At 50.3% G+C, this 23,942-nt stretch overlaps 2 protein-coding genes across 3 annotated transcripts in view; both read left to right on the top strand.

Annotated features, from left to right (window-relative positions):
* Positions 1 to 282, top strand: part of CEP112 (centrosomal protein 112) — a 185,042-nt gene extending 184,760 nt beyond the window's left edge. Inside the window, exon 28 of the transcript XR_009963570.1 lies at positions 198 to 282. The gene's annotated coding sequence lies outside the window, so the exon portion shown is untranslated. The remainder of the gene's footprint in view (positions 1 to 197) is intronic.
* On the top strand, positions 277 to 23,942 carry AXIN2 (axin 2). 2 transcript variants are annotated; one of them, XM_062612577.1, is made up of 10 exons: positions 277 to 1,127; positions 6,821 to 6,961; positions 12,215 to 12,317; positions 14,190 to 14,330; positions 14,541 to 15,028; positions 15,144 to 15,323; positions 15,608 to 15,826; positions 16,533 to 16,628; positions 17,894 to 18,061; positions 22,086 to 23,942. In XM_062612577.1, the coding sequence occupies exons 1-10, from the start codon at positions 304 to 306 to the stop codon at positions 22,210 to 22,212; spliced, it is 2,487 nt and encodes an 828-aa protein (XP_062468561.1). In that variant the 5' UTR covers positions 277 to 303; the 3' UTR covers positions 22,213 to 23,942. The 2 variants fall into 2 exon arrangements, with proteins under 2 accessions (XP_062468561.1, XP_062468560.1); XM_062612576.1 differs by having other exon boundaries at positions 15,141 to 15,323.

The following is a 23,942-nucleotide window of genomic DNA, read 5'->3' as shown; positions in this document are numbered from 1 at the left end:
GGAGCCGCGCTCGCTCTGCCCTGCCTTGCGCCTCTTCTCCCTTCCTCTTTTTTTTTTGCCTGTGAAGAGTTGAAAAGCCTGTTTACTTTTTGTCTTTGATGTTGGGAGGATCTGGTTTTGATTAGATCAATACTCCTTTTTTCTCCCCCCCCCCCCCCCCCCCCCCCCCCCTTCTTCCCCCTTCCCTCCCTTTGCAGAGAGGAGGCTCAGAGGATCCCCTGCTGACTCCAGGCAGAGGCAGGCAGAGGGGCAGGCAGCTCCAGGAGGAACTGGGAGCCCCACTCCCAACCGGGCTGCAGAGCCATGAGCAGCGCCGTGCTCCTCGCCCACCTCCCCGACCCCAGCACCAGCTTCAGGGAAGACGCCCCCCGACCCCCTGTCCCGGGGGAGGAAGGAGAGGCACCATGCCCGCATCTCGCCAGCTCGTTCCTCCCCAAAAGCCAAAGCTTCAAGGCCATGCCGGTGCCTCCTGCCCCGCGGAGGAATGAGAATGGACTCGGGGAGCCGGAAGGCAGCGCATCTCCAGACTCCCCTTTGGCCAGATGGACCAAATCTTTGCATTCCTTGTTGGGAGATCAAGATGGTGCCTATCTTTTTCGGACCTTCCTGGAAAGGGAAAAATGTGTGGATACCTTAGACTTCTGGTTTGCCTGCAATGGCTTCAGGCAGATGGACCTTAAGGATACCAAAACTTTAAGAGTAGCCAAAGCTATATACAAAAGGTACATCGAAAACAACAGCATCGTCTCCAAGCAGCTCAAGCCTGCTACTAAGACCTACATAAGGGATAGCATCAAGAAGCAGCAGATAGATTCTATCATGTTTGATCAGGCACAGACTGAGATTCAGACTGTGATGGAGGAAAATGCTTACCAGATGTTTTTAACTTCTGATATATACCTCGAATATGTAAGGAGTGGAGGAGAGAATCCTGCTTACATGAACAGCAATGGACTGGGGAGCTTAAAAGTGGTCTGTGGCTATCTCCCGACCTTGAATGAAGAAGAGGAATGGAGCTGTGCAGACTTTAAGAACAAAATCTTGCCTTCGGTAGTGGGACTATCCAGCAAGACACTGAGGGTTACGGCGAATGTCAGAGCCACGGAAACCATCGAGAACGGATACAGGTAAGGGAAGCCGTGGGAATGGTGCTTTGTTTTAACTTTAAGGACTTCTGAGAGTGTTGGGATGGAGTGCTGGGGAGCTAGCAGGGAGGCTGGGAGCTTCCCCGCGCCTCCAAACGCCGGAATGTGGGGGGTGTTGGCTGGGTTTGAAGGTGTCTGTACAGAGGAAAGTGAGAGCCTGTGCTCTTAAGCCCCATTGGCTCTTTCAGTTCTCTTATAGATCAAAAACTTCATAGCAACTATGTCCTCCGGACATACGTTAATTATTGGTTCAACTTTCAAACGTATTAAGAGCAGTAGTAGAGTGGATCAAATAGACGCATGAATAATGTAACCTACTAGTTCCCCAACTCCACCATCAGCCAGTGTTTAACTACATTGGTTATGTGGGAAGCAATTGTGCGGTCATGGAGGAGGAAATGTATGCACTTAGTGCATCAAACTCTGCAACTTGCACACAATCTGCTCTTGTTTTGTGTATGTGATGTACAGCCTCTCCCACCGCGTTGGGTGTTGGTACCGTGTCAAAGGCAGTTAGGGTGGCTTTGAGCCAGTGCGTACGGGAGGATACTTAAAATTGAGTGCTAATAGAGACATTCCAGGTATAGAGTAATAGTAGATCATTGGTGCTCTCCTGTTGGCTGTGTGCTCAAAGTTAAGCTCATTAAAACGTGGTTGTGTCTAATGGCAGCTTGTGGAAGGTGTTGTGTGGTGGCAGGGTTTTCTGCCCTTGACTTGGAGTGCATCTGTGATGCTGAGCCCATCTCTTGTTGGAGATATTGATGGCACAGCGGTGTGAGGATGCAGAAAGTAAGAACCATCTTCACTTGAAGATGGGGGGTTGGGAAAGAGAGAGTGATGAGCAAATGATGAGTTGTATAATCCTCTGAAAATGTATTCTTTCCTCTCCCCACCCTTGCCATAAATGTGGATTGTTGAATCAGGGCTGAGAGGAGAGGGCTCTGCTGGCAGATGCGCGCTCTCCTCTGCTGGCCCAGGAGCCTGGGCTTTGCTATGGTGAGTGTTTGACATCTCGTTTACAGGAATTGTGAGAGCGTGTCTGTGATTCACGGACATCAAAGGGCATCAGGCTTTTCCTGGGAAGGCTTTGCTGGAGCGAACCCTCCTCTCCTGCCCTGCGGAGAGCTTCCAGCTGTGCCGGGCTTCCCAGTGCCGAGACACCTGGAGCTGGGAGGCTCCTATTGCCTGTGAGGGAGCTCTGGAGTCAGAGGCCTCTTTGGTCCTGTCCCGGAGGCGTGGGTGCAGACCAGGGGGAGGGATGGAGAGATGGATGGATGGATGGGTGTCATCCTGGCATGGCCTTTGGACCTGTCCTGCTGTGGGGCTGTGTGTGGGGGGGCACTCGCTGGCAGCTGGTGTGTGGAGGGCTTGGGGTTTGGGATCTGCATCTCGTGCCTGAGTGTTACTGTCTGAGCATCTGCTGCTCTCCAGAACTTGGTTTGAACTGCTGCCCTTCGCTTGCTTTCCAGGAGGGGGATGTTTGATGCTTTTATCTCTCAGCCTTTGTTGGTATTCAGTGCTGGAAGGGCTTGGCTGTAATGTTCTACCAGAGCTGCAGGCCCCGCTAAAAAACCCACATGTGCCTTGTCCAGGGGAGTGCTGGCAGAATGGTGGCTGCTTGCCTGATTAGTGCTGGGATTTTTCCCTTTTCTTTATTCCCTTCCTTTTCTTTTTTTATTTTTTTTGTCCAGGGATTAATGCAGCTTGCTCCTCACATGTCAGAGCTACCCTCCTAGGACATTAGGTAGTGCCTTTTGCTTTGATCACCTTCTGTTGAATTTCCAGGAGCTTTTGCTCTCCATGGGGCCAAGAGATCTCAATGCAAAGAGAGGGAGGTCAAGCTGAGATGCTTCTCAGTTCCTCCCTGAGCTATCCATTTGTGAAGCCACTTGTGCGTGCATGTGCTAGAAGCTGATGAGCATATGGATGGGTTATCTCTCATCACCCAGGGCTTAGGATTGCGTTCAGGATGGGAGCTGAAGCTTGCACAAACTCTTTCCTGGTGAGTGGCCAAACCACACCTCCCTCCTCGTGTGTGTGATGGAATTAAGGATTTCTGCTGGGTGTTATGGTTTAGAAGAGCAGTGCAGGCTCTTGCCACTCACTTTGGTGGGTTTCCATGTGATTAGAGCAGCAAAACCCTGTGCTGAGCATGCTGTCATGGTGGGAGCAGAGCAATCTGGGGCCAGCCTGGTGTTTGGATGGGAGACCACCTGGGAATCCCTGGGCAAGGAGTCCCAGCCAAAAACACAGCACATGGGAGACTGCAGGATCTGTACAAGCTGAAAGACTTTGGCCCCAGCATCATTGATGGACAGGAACAGGAGAAGTCGAGTAAAAACATGGTGTATGCAGGCAAACTGCTGCCCGAGACAGGGAATGTTTTACATGCAGAACCTCCCTCTTGTCCTTCAAAGTGACTCCCCTCCCCTGGAGGTTGTGGTGTGGTTAAAAGTGGCCTCCCCACACGCTGTGCTGGACCTGGCCCCATGCTCCAGGAATTCCAGCTATTATTTATATGCGCTTCTATATTTATCAGGCACGACTTTGTGTACACAGAGAGGGCTCTTCCTTTGCTGTGCCGCCGCGTAACGGGGCTTCGTGCGGTCCAAGGTGGACTCATCTGCCTCCCATTAAACTCTAACATCAGTGGGGCTGGCCTTGCTTGGGGAAGGCTGGGGCTTGCAGATGGCCTTCTGCCGGCTCCCAGTGCTTCCTGGCCTTTGAAAGGCCCCGCCGGTGGAGCTCCTTGTGTGTGAAGTTATTGGAACCAAGTTTGGCTTCAATTATCAAAGTAAATGATGCCATTGTAAAGCTATGCTCCAAGCACTGTTCTACAATTAGAGCATGCAAGCTGTGATTAACATAGTTTTGTTCAAATGTACCTTTTTTTTCCCCTCTCAGGTTTGTGCATGTGTGTTTTTCCGTTTCTTTTTAATCCCATCATTGCCCAGTGCTGTTTGTCTCAAGAAAACCCTTAATGAGATTCTATTTTACCTCAAAATGCTCCTTGTAGATATTCTCCTCTCTCTGTATAATGTGGTTTGAACTGCCAGAGTGCTCTTATTTCTAAGGAGCAGTGTCTGACAACAAAAATCCCTTCGACGCTCTGAAATTGCACCCTCATAACAGGGGATACAACCAGGAGCCCCTGAAATTTTCATGGCATTATAATACCTCTGATATGCCCATTGCCTAACATAGCATAGAGAGAGGGTTCCATGCTGTGTGTCATCGCATCAAGATAAGAATAGGCTGAGAAACATCAGACATTCTCCTTGAAGCTCCAGAGCAACTGCTACCTGACAGCTGAAAACACTTTGCATATTGAGTTTGGAGCTGGGGAGTGTGTGTTTGTGATTGCAGCATCTGTGGCAGGAGACCACCGCTTTCCCCTGGAATTCAGAACCCTCCCAGGCAACTCCATGCATCTGGGTGCAATTAGTGTAGTAAGGTGGTCAGATTAAACACGGCAAACCAGCCCCCTCTTGGTGTTTGTAAAGGGTTCTCTTTGGGGCAGTGTGTTGGAGGTGGACTGTAGGGGGTTACTTTACAAATACACCAGCTTCAGGGTTGGTGTGAGGTCTTGGTGGGTGAATTGGTGCTGATGGAAATGTGAGTTCCTTCTGGCCACTTTCTCTAATTGTATCTTCCCAAACACTGTGTTTGGACACACCTCCCCTTCTTCTCCCTGTGCTGTATTCATACAGACCCTCTGCCTCCGCCCCCATCCCAGCCTCTCCATCCATCCATCCCTGGCAAACCAGCCCCTGGGTGCACCCAGGGGTGACACAGGCACCTCCCAGCAGGGTGGTGATGCTGTGCAGGGAGCATCCCACAGCCTTATGGTGCTCTGGTTGCTCTCAAGCCCTGAGATGGTTTCAAATCAAGTAGTCACGAGATGTGCATCCTTTACACTGTTGACCCTAAAGCCTCCCAGGATCTAGGAAGAGTTGCTTGGGCTGCACATCCCCACTCTTAGAATAGAAGAGTGCATGGATTTTAGAGGGACTTTTTGTAGTAGTAGTAGGATAACTTTGCTTTCACCCACATGTGGAATTAATTTCTCTTTGAAGCTTTAACTCCTTTCCTGTGGCATTCCCAACTATCTTTCTTTTATTTTTTTTTTCCTTCTTCCCATATATATATATTATTTTTTTTAACATCTTGATCTCCCCATCAGAAATGCCTTGGCCTCCTTCAGAAAGGAATGCAGCCCTGTCTGGGCTGAATACCTGCCTGCATCCAGCCCCGCGCCTCTCATACCAGAGAGGCCCATCTTCCCCATTCCCCACCGTGCTTCCCCCTCCTGGTTTTTTTTTTATCCCCCCCCCCCCTTGTTTTATTATTATTATTTTTGACTGAAGCCTTTGTGGCTTCTGGTTTTGGTGCTGGAGGAGCAGGAATGTGCGGGGTGCCTGGTTAAAGGATGGAGAGCAGGGTGATGGAAGGGTATTGCTGCTCACTTTAACCCAGCTGGTCCCCTCCAGCCCCCCATGGGGGCAGGGAGGTGGAAAGCCCATTAAAGAAACCTGCCGAGCCTGCTGGCACATTCCTTAGGCCCCCAAGTCCTGGGGAAGTGGCCCTCATTATTAAAATCAGCAGTTCTTATCAGATGACAAGGCCTTCTGCTTTGATATACAAAGGCTGAAGCTTAACGACCCCATCTTCCCCTGGAAGAGGAACAAAATGTGCACCTTAACATGCGGCTTCCAAACCTCCCTGCATAATCCCCTTATCGCCTGCTGGAGATATGTATATTGATCCTGGCTGGTGTGAGGGGAGGTAGAGGGCAGGGGGATGCTCAGGTCCCCCCCTGCCATGGTGGCCCTGCCATGCTCCATCACAGCCTGTGTCCCTCTGCCCATGAAGTTTTCATGCATCCATTCTTGGGTGCTCAGTTCAGATGCCCAGACTGGGCTCTGCGTTTGCTTCTCCAAGCAAAGATGAAGGTGTTGCTATCAGTAACCCACGTGCCCGTTAATACAACCTGTCCACGCATCCCCATCTTCTTCTTCCTCACCCAACTCCACACAAGTTGAATGTGTAGTAAGTTCTCCTAAAAACTGGGCTTTTTTATAATGCCAGGAAGATGGCACCTCTCCTTGGGAGGCCAAGCCCTAGACAGGAGGTTTCAGCCCTATCCATGCCTCTGGCACATGGTGGTCCTGCTCCAGTGGTTTCAGGCAGTTCTGGTTCAGGCAGCACAGGTACTGTAATTTGTGTTCCCAAAGGGGCCCTAACCCCTTTATTCTGAGTAGTCTCAAGCATTTATTAGCTGGTTCCTCAATGGCTTTCAGTGGGACTTGAGCTATGAACTTCTTGATCTTTTGCTCGCTGATGCCAACAGCAAAGCTCCTGTTGACCTCAGCAGTGCAGCATCAAGCTTTAAGGACTGGGTCTTTGAAGGTATCAAAGTACATAGAGGTGCTTCCTGGGATTTTATAAAGTGCACTTCCAATGCTAAAAGCAACCTCTTTGAAGTTGGATTTGGCTGTGTTTGGACAGAGCGTGCCTTGGCTGCTGCTGGTCTGAGCAATGGATGGTTGGTTGCTTCTCAAGAGGTTGTGCAGCCGTTGTGCATGGCTCCCATAAGGAGGGTGCTACCATGAAGCTTGTCTGCTTTTCGCAAGCCCAAGACTGGCTGGTAATGAGATTCCTGCTCTTGTCCCTAGGTGCTTCAAGAGGAACGATCCCGTTAACCCCTACCATGTGAACTCTGGCTATGTTTTTGCCCCAGCAACCAGCGCCAACGATAGTGAGATATCTAGTGATGCCCTGACGGACGACTCCATGTCAATGACGGACAGCAGTGTGTAAGTAGCTTGTGTCCTTTGGGGATGTCCAGCTGTGTACCTGATGCACCTTGGGGGCTTACAGGAGTGATGGGTTCAAGATAATCACCCTGCTTCTGCTGCCAAAACTGAGGTGTGCACCCAAACTGGGAGGTGTAGCAGGGCATGGTGGCCTTGCTCTTCATGCAGTCGCTGGAGGTATCAGATGGAGTAAAATAATGAATCCCTCTATTGCTGTTTTGCAACTGCAGCTGAGCAAACATGTTTTGCCCTATGGTAATGGTGCTGCCTGACTAATCCAAGGACCATATCTCCCTGAGCCTTTGTCTTAAGGCCAGGCTTCCTTAACTAGTTATCAGTCATCAAAGAGGAGGAGATTACTTCCTGTAGGAAGTACTTTCTGTAATTAGCGTTCATCATTAATGTCAGAATGTGCATTAATAGAGCCAGTGACCTGAAGGGGCAAATAGCTGCTCATCTAGTGTGGCTGGGGCAGTCTTCAAAGAGCCATTTGAACTGGAGCTGCATGGATCAGGCCTGGGTGTTTCAGGGGCACTGGCATGAGAGATGATGCTGTGGCTGAGCCCAGGAGTTGCAGGATCTGGCTTTTCCTCCTGACTGTTGAGTGTGCAACTGGGAGCAAGTCATTTGACTGTTCTCCCTCTGTTTGCTGTCCCCAGTGATGTTTAGTGTCTGTAGAGAAAACACTGAGACTCACTTAGTGCTCTTAAGGACCATCTTCTTGCACTGAGCAGAAGGCAGATGTTGCTGTTTGTAGGTTGTGATCTTCACTTATGTACAAGTGCTGTAGAAAAGCCCACCTTAAAACAGAGTGCTGCATTCCTGGTCTTCATCTTGGAGGTGAAACTTCTCCAGTGTCTCTGTGAGAGATGCCCAGTGATTACTGTGCACTCCTCAGAAGGGTTTGCATGCTGGGTTTTGAAAGTCAATGTGTGTGATGATGCACAACAGAAACCAGGATTTACCAAAACCCCTTGATGTGTAAACAAAGGCTTTATTTTTTTAATGCACATGTGTGTTTTGAACTGATATTACGGAAAAAAATAGTTTGTTGTCCCACCAGATTCCCTTATTGAACAATATTGGCATTAAATAAAAGAGCTGAATCATAGGGTGACTTCTTTATTTCTTCTTACTGGCTCTGGTTGCATGTGATCATGTGTCAACAGAGCATTCATTCGGTTAGTCATTTCTGGACCAGTGTAGGGTCACTTGGGATTCACAGGGCTAGGATTATACCCTCTCTTCACAGCAATGCCAATTGTAGGCCTTATACAGATGAGAGCACTGAGTGAGAAATAAAGTGCATGGTGGATGAAAGGCTTAACTGAATCGCTTTCAGCCCATTGTTAGTCCAGGGGAGCTTAGCGGGGATGAGAGGGCAGCAGCCCGCTTTGAAATTTGCTTGAACAAGTGAATAGGAGCTCCCCATAAAGCAGGGCTGAAAGGAGCCTGCCTGTTTTTTCCTGCTGTAACAATAGCCCGTGCAGGCTGTGAGAGTTTGGGGAAGCTTGGCTGATTAAACTGCCCCCAGCTCCAGGCTGGGGGGCGGCAGGAGGGCTTGGGGGGGGGAGCGTGGAGGATGCTAAAAGGAGCATTTCCTGCTGCAGAACCGGTCCCGCCGGGCATCCCCGGAGCAGGCAGGGATGCTGGGTGCTTTTGGAAGTGGGAGAGGTAAATTGGCACTTCTGGAAGCTGGGCTTCAAGTTAAGGCTGATGTAAAACTTCCTCTGCAGAGGCGAAGGGGCCGCTGCCAGGATCGCAGGGAAACGTGTGGGATTCGCAGGCTCTTCCTCACACTTGGCTGGAGAGATGCTGTGCATGTATGTGCTTGGGGCACAGAGCCGCTGTGCCTTCACATGCTGAGCCCAGGTGCTCCTCTGCCTGCAAGGTTTTACCCCCTCGAACAGAGGACTTGGGGTTGTTCTGTCAGTGGGGATGCAAATCTGATCTTCTGGTTTATGTTGGTATCAACGGAAGAGGAAAAACTTGTTCTGGAAAAGTCTGTCAGTAAAGTGAGGGGTTTCTCTTTTTAAGTACATCTCAATCTGAACTGGAATTAGGACTCCAAATAATGCATGATCTGCCTTTTTAATTGTATCATAGCTAGCCAGGGATCAGACTGTCCATATATATTTTGTAATAGCCACAAAGCATCATGCAAATTTCTGTTTCCATTTCTTGATTGGGGAGGGGGGAGAGGAAAGGGGATTTTTTTTAATTTGCTTATATCTTATTTATGGATTTACTTTGGACACAGGGGAATGCTGCTGAGCAAACTTCAAATATTACCTTATCTTACAAACCAGGCTTTTGATGTTGGCAAGATCAGAGGCTTGTTTCAGAGCCGTTGCCAAATGAAGAAGGGAGTGAATGCATATGCGCATGAGTCTGATATTTCAAAGCAGCAGTAAAACTACATTCAGGTTAGGTCAGGCACATCTGAGTCAAAAGGCTAAGATAATTGGCTCAGCTTAAATGGCAGCTGACTGGGTAGAAGACTTCAAACTAGTGTTTCCCCCAGAAACAGATTGGCTTCGCCCCAGCCTGGTTAGCTGAAATGTTTATAATTAAACTCTACTATTTAGTGCCTAAACTCTGCAGCTCTTCAGCCCGCAGCTTTTAGGAGCCAAGAAAGTGAGTGCAGATGTTTGCTGCTGGAGCAAGGGGAGAGGTGGCACCTGGAGAGCTGGGGTTAACCCTTGTGCTGCCCCAAAACCTCTGCTTTTCATTTCAAAGGCACTTTCTCCTGGTCGGGGGGTGTCTGCTTCAGCATCAAGGTACCCCTGGCCCCCATATCTGCTGTACTGAGCCTGGCTGCAGCTCCAATTGTCTGTCCCTTCCTCACTTGTTGGTCACCCCTTCAGCCCTGGCCTTGTCCATTTCCCCTTAGGTTTAGACAGCACCCATCAAAGGAGCTCTAAAAGACCCTCCCCATTCCCAGGCTGCCTTTTCTGAGCTGCTCCACAGCTTTCCCATCCAATGAAATACCTCTTTTTATTAAAAATAAACCTTTTCTCTCATTCTGCGTGTTGTTACAAGTTGTGGAACTCTTCTGAAAGGCAGGGCTGCAGAAGCAGGGAGCAGGAGGTTTGATGTGGGGCTCTCTGGTGCAACCAGAGGAGTTCTAGGAGGAAGCAGCAGCTTTTGTAGTGTCTTGAATGAGGGCAAATCTTAACTAGAGGAGCTGTGCTGTTGGGTTTCCTCCTCCTTTTCAAGCCTCGGAATGGTATGAATCCCTGCTCCTGCTCCATAGCCTGTCCTAGGGCTTTCCCTTTTGGCAGGGATGGTCCCCCCAGTGCTGGGAGCTTGGGGATACACTGGGAGATGAGCTCCCAGCTTGGTGGCCGCAGCAGAGGGGGTTGGGGACATCTCATGCTTGCAGACCTGGAGGGATGTGGGCAGCACAGGAGGGCTGCAGGGCTCCTGTTATCCCTTGGTTGTGTCCTTGGGTACCTCTTGCTGAGCACAAAGCCCTTCAGCTGCTCTTCCCCATGTGGCCTCTTGGACTGCCATTTGCAGAGGACACCTCCTCTTCCATTGCATATGCTAAAGGGATTAGTCTTGTATGGATGGATGCAGGTAACGTGCTCTTGCTGGTGTTTTTACTTACCTTTACAATGCCTGCTCTGTTATTCCCTGTATTGAAGGTCTTCCTGAAGAGACCTGTATCTCAGTAAGCCTCAGTTAGCAAATGCTAGGTACCGATGATTTGGTTTTCACCTTAGATTGGTATTTCCCCCATCCTCTCCCACAGCTAAGGCATGTCATGTACCTGTTGTCCTATGGGTTCATGGAGCAGAAATGCTTGGTGGCCACCAGTGGCAGTGGTCAGTAGCCATAGCCAGCTGTATAGGCCAGTGCGTGCTGGGTTCTTCCCCATAAAGTGCATTTTGGGGGACATTAAGACAGTCAACTCCTTTCACTTGTAATGTAACGTGAGTTCATGGACTGTGGCTAGAGGAGGCTGATGTTCATCCTGTAGCATCAAGGCCTTTCTCTGCAGTCCTGGCGTGCTCTCTTTTACGATGAAGGTTTTTCCCAAGTTTATTAAGATGGAATTGTACTGATCTTTCACTGCAGGCTTTGCAGCTCCACCGTGCTCATTAAAAGAATTTAATGGCAACTGAACGCTTTGGCCAGGGCCTTCAAACCTGGAGTGTGGAGCGATGTCACCTCATCATCCTCCTCCTCAAGAGAAGGGACCTGGTGTCTTTAGGAAGGCATTCCCTTGTGCCATGTCTCTGTCTATGCATCCAAAGCACGTTGGTGTGTCCCTACCATCACTGTGGCTATAGGAGGTGGCACACGGGGATGCTGTGCTGTGTTGGCTCCTCTGGCAGCAGCATGGGGCCACCGCTGCCTGCTCGGCCGCTGCTGCTCCTTCGGCAGGAGCTGTTTTCTGTGCTCAGGAGATGAGTCAGGTGTGGGGGCAGGTGGCTGAAAGGGCTGGGACCGGGGATGAAGGCTGTTCACCCGGGCTGAGGGAAGAGGAGGACGCAGACATTCAGGATCTCCAGGCACGCTCTTCCGGCTGTCCCCGCTGCCTGTGGAAGTTCCTTTAATCCTCACTGCGGGAGGTCTTTGCGTGGCTGGATGAGAACACCCCGCGTTGCCTCGAGCAGGATGTGCAGGGGCTGTTCCCACCATGGCTTCCTAGCCAGGAGCTGGTGTGGTCAAAGGGAGCAGCGTTGTGCCCGGAGGGTACAGCCCAGCTTCGCTCGTGCCTCGTGGTGTCCTGTCTGTGCTGGCCAGCCCCAGGGCAGGAGAAGCATCTCTGGTCTAGGGATGGGGACCAGCCTTTTGATGGCCATCCATCTTCAGTCCCTTCTTGTTTCCAGCACTCCATGGGGTCTTTCAGAGCCTGATGAAAGTTGTGGTGTTAGAGAGCATAATTCAGGGGTGAAAAAGCAATCAAAATAAAGGGCAGAAGCAGAAACCAGGCACTGGAAGGACCTTTTCCTAAGATGCCTCAGAAGTGAAGCTGATGGGTTCTTTGGGTGTCTTACCAGGCAGAGTTGCCTTCAGCTTGCTTTGCAGCTGTTGCTTAATTACTGCACATCCGTGTAGATGGTGACATGGGCAGTTCCCAAGCTTCCAGCTGTTTGAGGCTTCAGGTGCCATCCACAGGGCTCAGCACCTCTGGGAACACGGGCCTGTGGATGCCTGGGTGGTTTCAGAAGTGATGGAGAAGCCTCTTGCTTAGAGCATGGGGAGAGCCCTGACTGATGGTGACCTCTCTTCCATGTGCAGAGATGGGATCCCCCCGTACAGAATTGGGAGCAAGAAGCAGCTCCAGCGGGAAATGCATCGGAGCGTCAAGGCCAACGGTCAAGTTTCTCTACCTCATTTTCCGGTAAGTTCAGGTGGGAGCTGCAGGGAATGGGTTGGCCATGGGGAAATGTTGGGATTGGGAACTGGCACACGCGGAGGGAAGGAGCAGGGGAGGAGAGTGTTTCCATCCCTACGTCATGCCAGAGAGGAGATGCCGCTTGGTGTTGGGCAGGAGCCATGTGCTCTCAGCATCCTTGCAGAACCCTGCTTGTGTACAGTCTGCACAGCCCTGTTTTGGTCCTTCCTTGAAACCCAGGTGCTAATTAGGGCTCCTCAGTGGCACTTCATTTGTCCTCCTGGGCTAAATCCAAGCAGAGATGCCCAGGTTGGGTCTGGTGAGAGCCTTGGCTTTGGCCGCCGCCCTCACACCTCTGCTGGTGCTGGGGCTTGGCCTCATCTGCATCGCCAGTGGCCTTGGAGAGCATCTGCATCTCCTGTGAGTGATGGGAAGCAGGAGCTCCCAAAAAGAGGTGTTTGCAGTGGATACAGGCCTGGCTTTGAGGGGGGCTCTGTGCTCTCCAGAACTGCCTCTCTGACTTGCTAATTCAGTTGACTCGCAGGCTCCCGATTCCTGCAGCGAATAAACTGTTTACACAGACAAGTACAAACTTATCTTGTCTTGAGATTAATGTGCTAAAACTCCTCTTTCTGCTGGGTTAAGCAGCAAGAAACCATAGATGAGATTTCTGGGGTGTGTGCGGGGGGTGGTTTATGTGGTTTTTTCTTTTTGGTATCTTTTTTTTGCTCCCTTCCCCTTCCTCCCTAAAGAAAGTTCTATTGCCTGAGCTTGTAAATTAGATTATTTTGTCCCAGGGCGTGCAAATCGACTTTCTCTGTAAGGCAGTGCTTTGATCAGGGACTGAATAGAGCCAGCTTGTGTAAGAGTGACAATTTCCAGCAGAGTGGCCTTTTTCTACCCTCACATCATTTCTGGAGCTAAGTGGTTGCCGGAGAGAGGCCCCACCTCATCTGGTGGGTAGTGTGTGAAAGAGTTGGCAGTTCAGCTTTTGGGGGGGGGTGATGGATAAGAAGGAAGAGGGGCGAGGAGTGGGGTGTTGGGAGGGAGGGCACAGGCCGGTGGGTGGTTTCTTTTTCCTCTTTTTCCTCGGTTTTCCCTCCCCTTTTCCTGCCATGTTTGCTTCTCTTGGCAGAAATCCGCGGTTTTGCCTCTTTATATTCTGCACTTGATTTGGAGATGTTCCCTTTTTCCCTTGATAGATCTGCTTGAGGCAGCCAAGCTCAGCAGTGTAGCACCACTAGCCTGCAGCAGCTTTCTTCATTTTCTGTACAAAGAGATGGGAAGGGGAGGGGTGGGGGGGGGAAGAGATCTAGGACACTGTTGAGACAACACTACCTCAAAGGTGCCCAGTGTGTAGCCAGGAAATAAATTACCAGCACTTCTCTGATCTGCAACCGTTTGACTTCTTCTTTCCCCCCCCCCCCCCTTGCCTTTTTCTCCCCCATCTTATTTTTTCTAATTTCCAACTCCTTTCTGTTTATCCTCACTTTATTCCTTGAGTTAAAGCCTCCCCCTCCCACCTCAGAGGCGGGTTTTGGGGGGTTTTTTTTCCTCTTTTTCCTCTATTTTTTTGATGTTTGACAACAGTCTTTGAAGATTTTCTACTTCAGAGTAGCTACTGATGGGCTGGTTGTACTACAGAGAGAACAAGCGGGGTTCCTCAGAGTGCGACCAACTGCTCCTGCCGAAGGCAAACGCTGGTGGGGAGGATGTCACTCCATGAGGCCACAGCACTAGCTCATAAAAATCCAGAGCAGACCATGCCTTGTTGCGGTCGTCTTTTCATCCAAACATGGAGACACAACAAGCGTAGCGGGGCCAGCGATGCCGCTCCGGCTAAACATGCCTTGTGCCTTCTGTCCCCGCTCCTTGTAGAGGACCCACCGCCTTCCCAAGGAGATGACCCCGGTGGAGCCAGCTGCCTTCGCCGCGGAGCTCATTTCCCGCCTGGAGAAGCTGAAGCAGGAGCAGGAAGCCATGGACAGTCTGGAGGAGAGGCTGCAGCAAATCAAGGAGGTAGGAGGATTAACCCTGCCGGGGCTGGGCACAGCTCGCCGCATGCTGCCCTGCTTGGGTTGGGACGGGAGGGGGCCGTATCCTGCCCAAGGGGAGGAACGTGTTTCGGTGGCACTGCATTCCGTGAGCCCGTGGGGGGGACGTCCTGGCGCACGCCTCGCTGGCTCCCCACGCTCTTGCATTGATTGCTCGCCATCGCTTGGCCGGCAGGACGAGGAGAAGGAGGGCTCGGAGCTCCCCGCCAGCCTGCAGAGCAGTCGGGAGATGGCGAACCCGCAGCACCCGCTCTCGCTCCTGCCCTCCAGCAGCTACGAGGAGGACCCCCAGGCCATCCTGGACGAGCACCTCTCCCGCGTGCTGAAGACCCCCGGTTGCCAGTCACCGGGCATGGCCCGGCACAGCCCCCGCGCCCGCTCCCCCGACCGCCTGCCCATGGGCAAGCTGCCACCCGGCGCGGCCTCGCTGGCGGCGTGCACCTTGCTGGGCAAGGGCTTCATCACCAAGCAGACCACCAAGCACGTGCACCACCACTACATCCACCACCACACCGTGCCCAAGACGAAGGAGCAGATCGAAGCAGAGGCGGCTCAGCGGGTGCAGTGCTGCTGCCCAGCAGGCAGCGACTTCTACTGCTACCCCAAGTGCAAGGGACACCCCAAAAACACCGACCCGCCTCTCCCTCTGCTGGAGCCCTTCGGGTAGGTCCTGAGCATCTCCCCATTGCATCCGCCCCAAACCATCACACCCCTGCCATGGGGATGATCAGCACAGGGGGCTAATGGTGGGCTCCTGTCTCCTTTCTGCCATCAGCAGGACAGGGACGCTGCTGAAGAGGCCGGGCAGAGGAATGGATAGCGTGGCCCTGCCACCCGGTGATGGGGGGCTGCCTGGCCCCGGCGGGGTGCAGCTACCGGGGGGCGAAGCAGACCGGGCACAGAACGTCTGGCAGTGGATGCTGGAGAGCGAGAGACAAAACAAGCACAAGCCCCATAGGTAAATACTCAGCTGTCTGCAGCAATATCGCTCCCGGTAAATATTTATATATTACATGGCCTGTCTATTTTTACAATCGCTAAAAACAAATGAGACTCTTTGCTCCTCCGGTTTAATATAAAAGCTGTTCCGCAGAACCAGAAAAACCACAAAAATGTCATGTTTTTGGCAATAAACCTCCTTTCATGTTATGACAGACTTTTGAGAGGGAGCGAGCAGAATAGGAGCTGCTATTAAAGTCATATTTTCCAGCTTTTCTAACCCGACTTCTTCCCCTCCCCAAGCACACAAAGCACAAAGAAGGCCTACAGCTCCGACTTTGCCAAGGGGGCCCCCGGCCGGCACCACCCGTGGGGGACCAGCAGCCACCCGCGTGGGGCGCAGCCTGCCCACCCCTTCGTCCAGGACCCCGCCATGCCACCGCTCACCCCCCCCAACACCCTGGCGCAGCTGGAGGAAGCCTGCCGCCGCCTCGCCGAGGTCTCCAAGCCGCAGAAGCAACGGTAACGGTGGTGGGAGGGATGGACCTGGTCCTGCGCTGGGAGGGATGGACCTGGTCCTGCGCTGGGAGGGATGGACCTGGTCCTGCGCTGGGAGGGATGGACCTGGTCCTGCGCTGGGAGGGATGGACCTGGTCCTGCGCTGGGAGCTGGGGGAGCAGCAGGGGCTGGGGAGGTTTGGTGGGTGCTGGGTGCTGGTTGGGCTCATCTTCAGCCAACACCCAGGTGGGACGTGGGCAAGGAGGTGGGTGAGCATCCCCGGTAGGTGAGCATCCCTGGTGGGCGATGTGGACATCATCCTCCCCGCCTAAGTAAAGGGTCATCCATGGCCAGGCTCGTAGCCTGAGCCTCCTTATTCCAACCCCACCCTACACGGGCACACGTAGTTAGAATCCTAGACGATTACTTCCACTCTTTTGCTGGCTGTAATTTGCCCATTTTTCCTCTGGGATGGACTCCAGCTACATACCAAGTGGGGAATTGGCCTGGTTATCATTCATTTGGGTATGGAAGGATGAATTAGCCCACAGCATTTTTAATTCTTCCTTTGATTGTTTACAACATGTGAGGCTTGATACAAAGAGCGAACTTAATGACCCACAGGAGACTTCAATTAGAGGGAGGTTGTATTTCAACTATCGTTTATTAAAGTTTGGGGTTTTTTTTCCTCTCCTCCTTCCCCACTTGCCCTCCCCTCTCCCCACTTCAGATGTTCAACCTCAAATCAGCAGAGGGATCGAAACCACTCCGCTGCCGGGCCGGGGGGAAACACCCCTTTCTGCAATGCAAGTCTAACGACGGAAGAGTGAGTATTGCACACAGAGAAAAGGATTAGGAAATACATATATAGAGATGTAATAATTCATTTTCATTAACTGGCTCGCGCTTTGAGGACATTCTCCTATCTGAAATTTCGTCTTTCAAACATTCTTCTTGAAGAAAGAACAAAACATTTTCAAATCTTGTCTGTGGCTCTTTTAAACTCACATTCCTGTAAAGTGGACAAAGATTGGATTAGTCTAATTACAGGATGGTTCTTTTAACGAGAAATCTGCTACAGAGAGGTCTAAAATGGCCTAAATAATTAAAGTTTTCTTTCTTACCCTCTTCATCTTAAGCAATGAGTAATGTTTGAAGTCCAGGCTGAGCCACCTGACTGGAGCCTTTCATTTTTAATTGGTTGACCTTAAGTCCACCAGCTGTCTTTGCTAGCAGCTTTTTTTCTGAAGCCACTCTACAAAGACTTAGAACAAATTAGGAAGACTAAATTACTGCGGACTAACACTTGGTGACCTTTTGACATGCCAAGTGTACATTGCCTCAGCAGCAGTTGTAGATCGGCCTGCACCGTATTCACCAGAGCGTTGCCATTTGGCTGGGTAATATTGGTTTAATTATTCCTGAAGAAGGGTTTCTTGGTGCACATGGCAAGATCGAGTTAATTTTACCCTCGTTGGGCAAAACTAAGGTTATTTGTGTGCCGCACGTGATGGGGCTGGCACTGGTTTTTGCTTTGTGAGCAGGTGCTTGCAGGTGGTTTTGTGCATGAGAAGCAAGTTTGGGAGATGTGTTGTAGGGAGGCAGATGAAACAAGCCTTTTAAAACCAGGGATGTGCAGAGGGGGTGGGACTGGATGATCTTGAGGCCCTTTCCAGTCCAAACTTATTCTATGAATACTGGGGCTCACTGGGTAGGGGTTAGCCCATGGTGAGCCCTACACTGGCCTGTGGTCCTGCTCTGATGCTTCCAGCAAGCCCTTAACCTCCATCCCTCCATTCTCCCATCCATAAACTGATAGGAGGGCTTTGCTGCCCGGAGCTGGGTGCCTGTAGTGCCACAATTCCCATCACCCCAGCGAGCAGGAGCTGTTGTGGGAGCCCAGCAAAGGGCTGTGCAAACGCAGTGTGACAAATGCACAGTGAGTACAGGAATATCCGAGTGCTCAGGTCACACCCAGGGTATTTCTGACCGGCGTTCCCAGTGGCAGGAACATTGCCGCATTGAGTGCGGTGAAGCGGTCTGGTCCTAAGTGATAAAATAAGAGGGTTTTGTGTGTTTGGTGTTTTTCAGTCACAAAGAGCCAAAGAAAGTGCCAGTTGTTCACACCTCTCAGTCCAGTGAGCTGGTTGTCACCTATTTTTTTTGCGGAGAAGAAATTCCCTACAGGAGGATGTTAAAGGTCCAGAGCCTGACACTTGGGCTCTTTAAAGAACAGCTGAGCAAAAAGGGAAATTACAGGTGAGAACCCGTGATTTGTTTGTTCTGTAGTATATTGCAGTAAATAAGTAAGCGGATACTTTGCAGGTCTGTCCACAGTGATGCATTTACCTGGATTTTCAGAGGCTGCTGCTCTTCTTACTCTCTTCCTATTCAAACCAAGAGCATCTTTGTGGGGCCAGCTCCACTCCGTCTCTCCCCCTCAGTAGCATTAGGGTGCAGGATGGCTGCATTCATGCTCCAAACCTTGTCCAAAATGTTTGAATACCAGGAAGGGCCTTGTGGTAAAGGCATGGAGCAGTGGTGTTAGGTTTCCAAACTGGGCTCTTTCACCTTGGGGTGGCCTCCTTGCTTTGCCTACTCATTCAATTTCTTAATGTTCTGCAATGGTGTGGCCATAAATGGGGTCAGGGAAAGGTTGGGATGCTGCATCTGAGTGGACACGGAGCTGAGATGCAGCCAGCTTGCTCTTCATGAGGGGAAAAAGAAACCTTTGCCCTGCAGGGAAAGCTGCACCAGTGCTAGCCAGCTCCTCCTCGGGATTGCCTGGGATCCCTGCCTGTCTGGTTTCCAGGGCCCAGCTCCCAGTTTAAACAGTTTGCCCTTCCCATGGCAGTAGCTTCACGTTGGCCATTTTTGCAGTACCCTCCCTAGGGATCATCTCCTGGCACTTCTGCAGGGTGAGCAGGAGAGGGAAGCTGTGACTTCAAGTGGTGTTTCAAAGAGCAGAGGGCTTGTCCTGTCACTGCTAGCCTCTGCTTTAACCTCCACATGGTCACTTGGGCTTGGTATGAGGAGTTCCCAGCTGCTGCTCCATCACTGGCCTGTCCCTAGCTTTGGGAAGTCTGCCTATGCAGATCAGAACTGGGTCACCCAAGGATGCTCTCAGGCCTGGGGTCTGTCTGTGGCTGCTGTGTAGTGGGGCTGGGGCTGAAATCCTGCCAATCCTTGCCCAAAACCACCTTTGCAGCCGCCCAGCTGCCATCAGATGGCAGCAACCTGCAAGTACACCCAACCTGGACAACCTGCAGGATTGATCCCTGTGCTTCCTGCACCCTTGTGCCGTTTCCCAGCCCCTAAAGCCTGTCCCATCCTGCTGGGCTCCTCCTCTGGCTGCCGGAGCTTCATGTCCCGGTTTTCCTGACCTCCCCCCTGCTCTACTGCTGCTCCAATGGCCGTGTAGTCCCACCCCCAGAAACATCCCTTTTTGTGTGTGTGTTGTTGTGTGACATGTTCAATGTGATGCCCCAGTGCAGGAATAGGCCACTAAAACCTCTGTGGCCCAAAAGCCCCTCCAGGTGCAATTATTTGTGCCTTGTCAGGCTGTAATTACTTTAGAAACAGTTTTTAAGTGACTGACAAGGATGAAACACCATTTTGCTCAGATCTCGCCCCTTTACACCTGGGTAAAGACAATACTGAAATGTATAAAAGGAACTTGGGTACGTGCCCGGTATTTTATCTTGCACAGACACAAGGTGAAACTAATTACACAAATGTGTGCACCTCCAGGGAATCATTTTGATCTAAGCTTTGACTTTTGGCTGGACTTTGAGTGAAACTGTGGGTGACCTTCAGGGGGAAGAGGTCCGCAGTGCCCGGAGTAGCGTGTGTGTGTGTGTGTGTTACGGGGAGGCACTAACTAGGCTGCTTTGGTCACATCTGGCATTGATTTCTTTTTAAGGCACATTTAATAAGCATGGCTTTGAAGCCGATGCCTTTCATTTAATGCACAAAGACACGCAGAAACACTCCGCTCTCCAAATTCTTTATTGATTGGATCAGTTTGCGAGGCGGGTACCTCGGGCTCCCGCGATGCCAGAGCCGTGGGGCAGCCGCCGGGAAAGTGCTGCTTTGCTTCCCTTCCTCCCCCCCCCCCGAAAAAGGAGGAATTAAGCAGTGATTTAATACTGATGGCGTTAACAAAAAACAAACATCCACGCACAAAAAGGCTGGGTGGTGTCGGGTAATGTGAAGATGGCAGCGGTTCAGAACAGCGCTGAAGGGCCCGGCCTGCGCGCCTCGATTGGTGCCAGATGTCCCAGAAAATAAAGGAAAATAGAAAGGAAAAAAGCAAAAGAGCAAAGCTTGCCACATAAAATCTGCTTCAATGGAAAGCCCATTGCTGAGCAAATAAGAGCAGGGTGACTTGTTTGAAGATGTGTGGGGGAGGATGATTTTTTTTCCCTTGCTTTGCCTCCTCTTTCTCTTGTTTTTTCCCCCCTTTTCTGTGCGAAATAAGGTTGTAATTATGGAAAAGGTCAGAGCCTGTTTTCCCAAATCCAAGCTCAGTAAACACAGCCAGGGCTTGGGGTGGTGGAGGAAGTGATGGGGAAGAGCGGCTCTTATCGGGAGAGGGGCGGAGGGAGAAGGGGAAAGGGAAGAGAAAGTTCTTTGTAACTCAGTCAAACTTGCCTTGGGTTTTGCTGGGTTTGGTTCAAGGCTGCTGGCCTGGGGAATTGCGGCCTTGACCTGCAGCATCAAAGTTGGTGGGAGCTGGGCCATTGACTTCAGTGAGCGCAGGCTCTGAAGGGCTTAAAGAAGATGGTTTTTATCCTTGCTGAGCCATTAAAGATGCAACATGTGTCAGTGCAGCTTGGAGTGACTGTACAGAAATAAACCCTCACCATACCTGGGCTACATGGGGCTGGTTTCACCTCTTTTGACTGAAAAGGCAGCTTTTATCCCCCTACCAAAATAATTCTGCCCTAAAAATACATAGGTTTGCAGGCTGTTGGTGCTGGGTAGTTTAAAAGGGTGGAATAGAACAGTCACTAGAAAATAAATCAAGCAAATTCTAAACCCCTTCTGTAGCTCTTCAGGTTTTTAATAGTAAAAAGGAGCTTAATTTGATCTCCTTTCCCATCCTACTAAAAGAGGAAGTGCAAAACCCTTTCCCTTAACGAACATCTGCCAGCCCCAGTTGTCTGGATACGACAGGTTAATTTTATATATATGTATATGTATGTTTTATTCTTTGTAATCCATCTGATGAAGGTTTTTCCATCCCTGGCGATCAGATGGCAAAGCCCTTTTCCAAGGGAGCAGGCATGTCCGAGGAGGTGTGCGGCGGCAGACGGACAGGCTCCCTAAATGCTACCCCTCTGAATGGAAGCCCTTCATTTGTGCATATGCAATTAAGCAGCCTTAGAAGGAAGAAAGCTCCAAACGGGATAAAAGGAACCTTTAATCAAGAAGCTGAACGGTCTAATTCAGGATAATAGAGGGGTCCTTACTGTTTGACACAGGAGGGGTGGGGGTGCCTTTTTGTCTCTGGGAGCATTGGCTTCATGATCTAACGACCCGGAGCAAAAGAGCAGGAATGTGGGACACTGCTACTTGACCTCCCCGTGTCACGTCCCGCAGGCTGGACCAGGGCTGCTCCGTGCCTCCCAACTGCTAGGAAGCATGGGGAAACAAGGGCAGGAGTTTCTGTCACTTAAAATGGATCCATGAATTAGGCACTTGGTTGTTTCGAATGCGAGGCTCCCGGGTTGTTTTCTCTCGGTAGGAGGACTGCAGAGTTGCAGCTTGTGCGTTGCAGGAAGCTGGGACAGTTTTCTTTTAATCCATCCCTCTGCCTAAAAAGCCTCTCCTTTTAATAACAGTTGCTAATTTTAATGTTGGTCTTCAGCTTTGAAACAAGAAAACACATGAAAGAAAGAAGGTGGGGAGAGAGGGGAGCCTTAAGAATGCATTGCTTTGAAATGCTGTTTATTTATGTTTTAAATAAGATATTTGACCAGAAATCACCGTGCTTTCTAATTTTCTTTACGGCTGAGGATATCCACTGCCAACACGTACAGTTTACTCACTGTGGAAGAGGTTGTCGCTGCTCCCTCCATCCCATCTCCATCCCTGCAGCTCTGGGGATGCTTTCATGTTGCAGGGCCTGAGCAGCCCTGAGGTTTTCCTGGCCACGCCGGGTGCTGGAGCAGCATCCTAGGAGGGGGAGATTGGAGAGTTGTGGTTCAAAGAGCTGCCGGAGCGTCCCTTGCTTTTCCCTGTTGATTTTTAACTGTGTTTTAATTCTCCTTCACCACAGATACTACTTCAAAAAAGCAAGTGACGAGTTCGACTGCGGCGCGGTGTTTGAAGAGATTTGGGAAGATGAAACCATCCTGCCCATGTACGAAGGGAGGATTCTTGGGAAAGTCGAAAGGATCGATTGATGGCATCTGCATTTCGTAGGGGAAGTTAAGCTGGAAAAGGCTTTGGACACACACAGCAGTGGTGATGACAAGGAAAGGAGGAAACCAGAAACCAAACTCTGAAGGGAAGTTTTGAACCAATGAAGAAAACAAGTGAGGTCTGGGAAGGCTTTGCTGAATTAGCCTTAGAGGAGGAAAAAAAATGGCATTTATTATTCATGAGTTGGGTACCGAGGTGATAAAACCCCTGAACTATTTATTAGAAACATGACCACTGTTGGCTATTGGAGATGCAGACCCTGTTTGAGAGACTTCCATGCATAATATATGATTTCCTGGGGATCTGAAATCTATGGACTAAGAGAAACTGTGTATAGCTTACCTTAACAGTAATCCTTATTGATATTTATTGAACAGTCTGTTTTCCCTTAAGTCCAGTTTTTGGATATGCTGCTTTAACAATGGAGAAGAGAGGGGCTGGGAAGAGGGGTGATGGGAGGAAGGATTATTCTATTTTTCTATATTGTTCCCACTATCTAAAACTGGGGAGTTTGGCTGTGAGCACGTTCATGCTTCAGTTCTGGTTGGAGGGGGAGGAGGGAAGGAGTCTCGGTGTGCCCAGTCTCTCTCCCAAGTGAAATAAGAGATAAGAACAGTAATAAAAGGCAAAATCAAGACACTGTCCTGCCACTCACCTGGAGACCGGTGCATCTTCATCTATGCTGCTCTGATTGGAAATAAAGGTCTTAAGCATTAATGTATCTTAGATGCAGTAGAAGAACAGCAACATTGTGGTTTCTGTCCATGGATTTCGGCGGTGTGAGGTGTTTGCTTTGCTGCTGTCAGGGGTGAGGGTACCGCGCGGTGGCCAGTGCCTCTTGGTGGAGGCAAGGTAGAGCAGAGCCCTGAGCCTGGGAGAGCTGTAGAAGCCATCCAGTTCCCATTCCCGTACTTAGCGCACCAAAAGGACCCGTTGCAAAAGCCAGGTTAAAAGGAAAAGTATGTATTCCACATAGCTAGCTAATTTTTTTAGCCATTCTACTTCAATGTTAGCACTACTTGTATTTCAACCACGTGTAGCTGGGATGGGGCACAACTTCAGGCCGGTGTGGAGCACGTGAATCGTTGTGTGGTGGTTCCTAGTTGGGGTTTTTGGTTGGGTTGGTTGGTTGGTTGGTTGGGGGTATTTTTTGCCTTCCCTTCAGAACCCCCACGTGAGCCCGTGGGAGATGAGGGGGAAGGCTCTCTGCATCCCTTTGGCAGAGCTTCGTGTGTGCATGTGCGTGGATGTCGGGGGCAGAGCGGCCCTTTCCCGATGAGAAGACCTTGCATTTCTACAGTTGGGTTTTGTGTTGATTAAGTTAATCTGTGCGTTCTGTTTGCCATTGCTACTTCGTGTAAGTCTGTATATATTGTAGACAACGTATGGTGAAAATATTAATACACTATCTCTAGTGTTTCTAAAATTGAATCAGTACAGTACCTGTGCCTGCATGGTGTTACGAGGCCATGCGTCGCCCTATATTCAGGGTTCAAGCTTTCCCTTGTTTGTTTAAGGGGTTTATGTATAAATCTATTTTATGCCTTTTATTACAAGTCCTGTACTCATGACTTTTGCCATGGCATTTTGTTCTACTTATACTGTAAATTATGCATTATAAAGAGTTTCATTTAAAAAAAATTACTTGGTACAATAATTATTGTAATTAAGAGATGTAGCCTTTATTAAAATTTTATATTTTTCAAATTAA

This window comes from Pezoporus occidentalis, unplaced genomic scaffold (genome assembly GCF_034315485.1).
Source record: "Pezoporus occidentalis ecotype Australia unplaced genomic scaffold, CSIRO_AGI_Poc_V1 ctg160, whole genome shotgun sequence".
In the NCBI taxonomy this organism is placed as follows: domain Eukaryota; kingdom Metazoa; phylum Chordata; class Aves; order Psittaciformes; family Psittacidae; genus Pezoporus; species Pezoporus occidentalis.
Note: the sequence above shows the minus strand (reverse complement) of the source record. Positions and strands in the feature narration are given on the sequence as shown.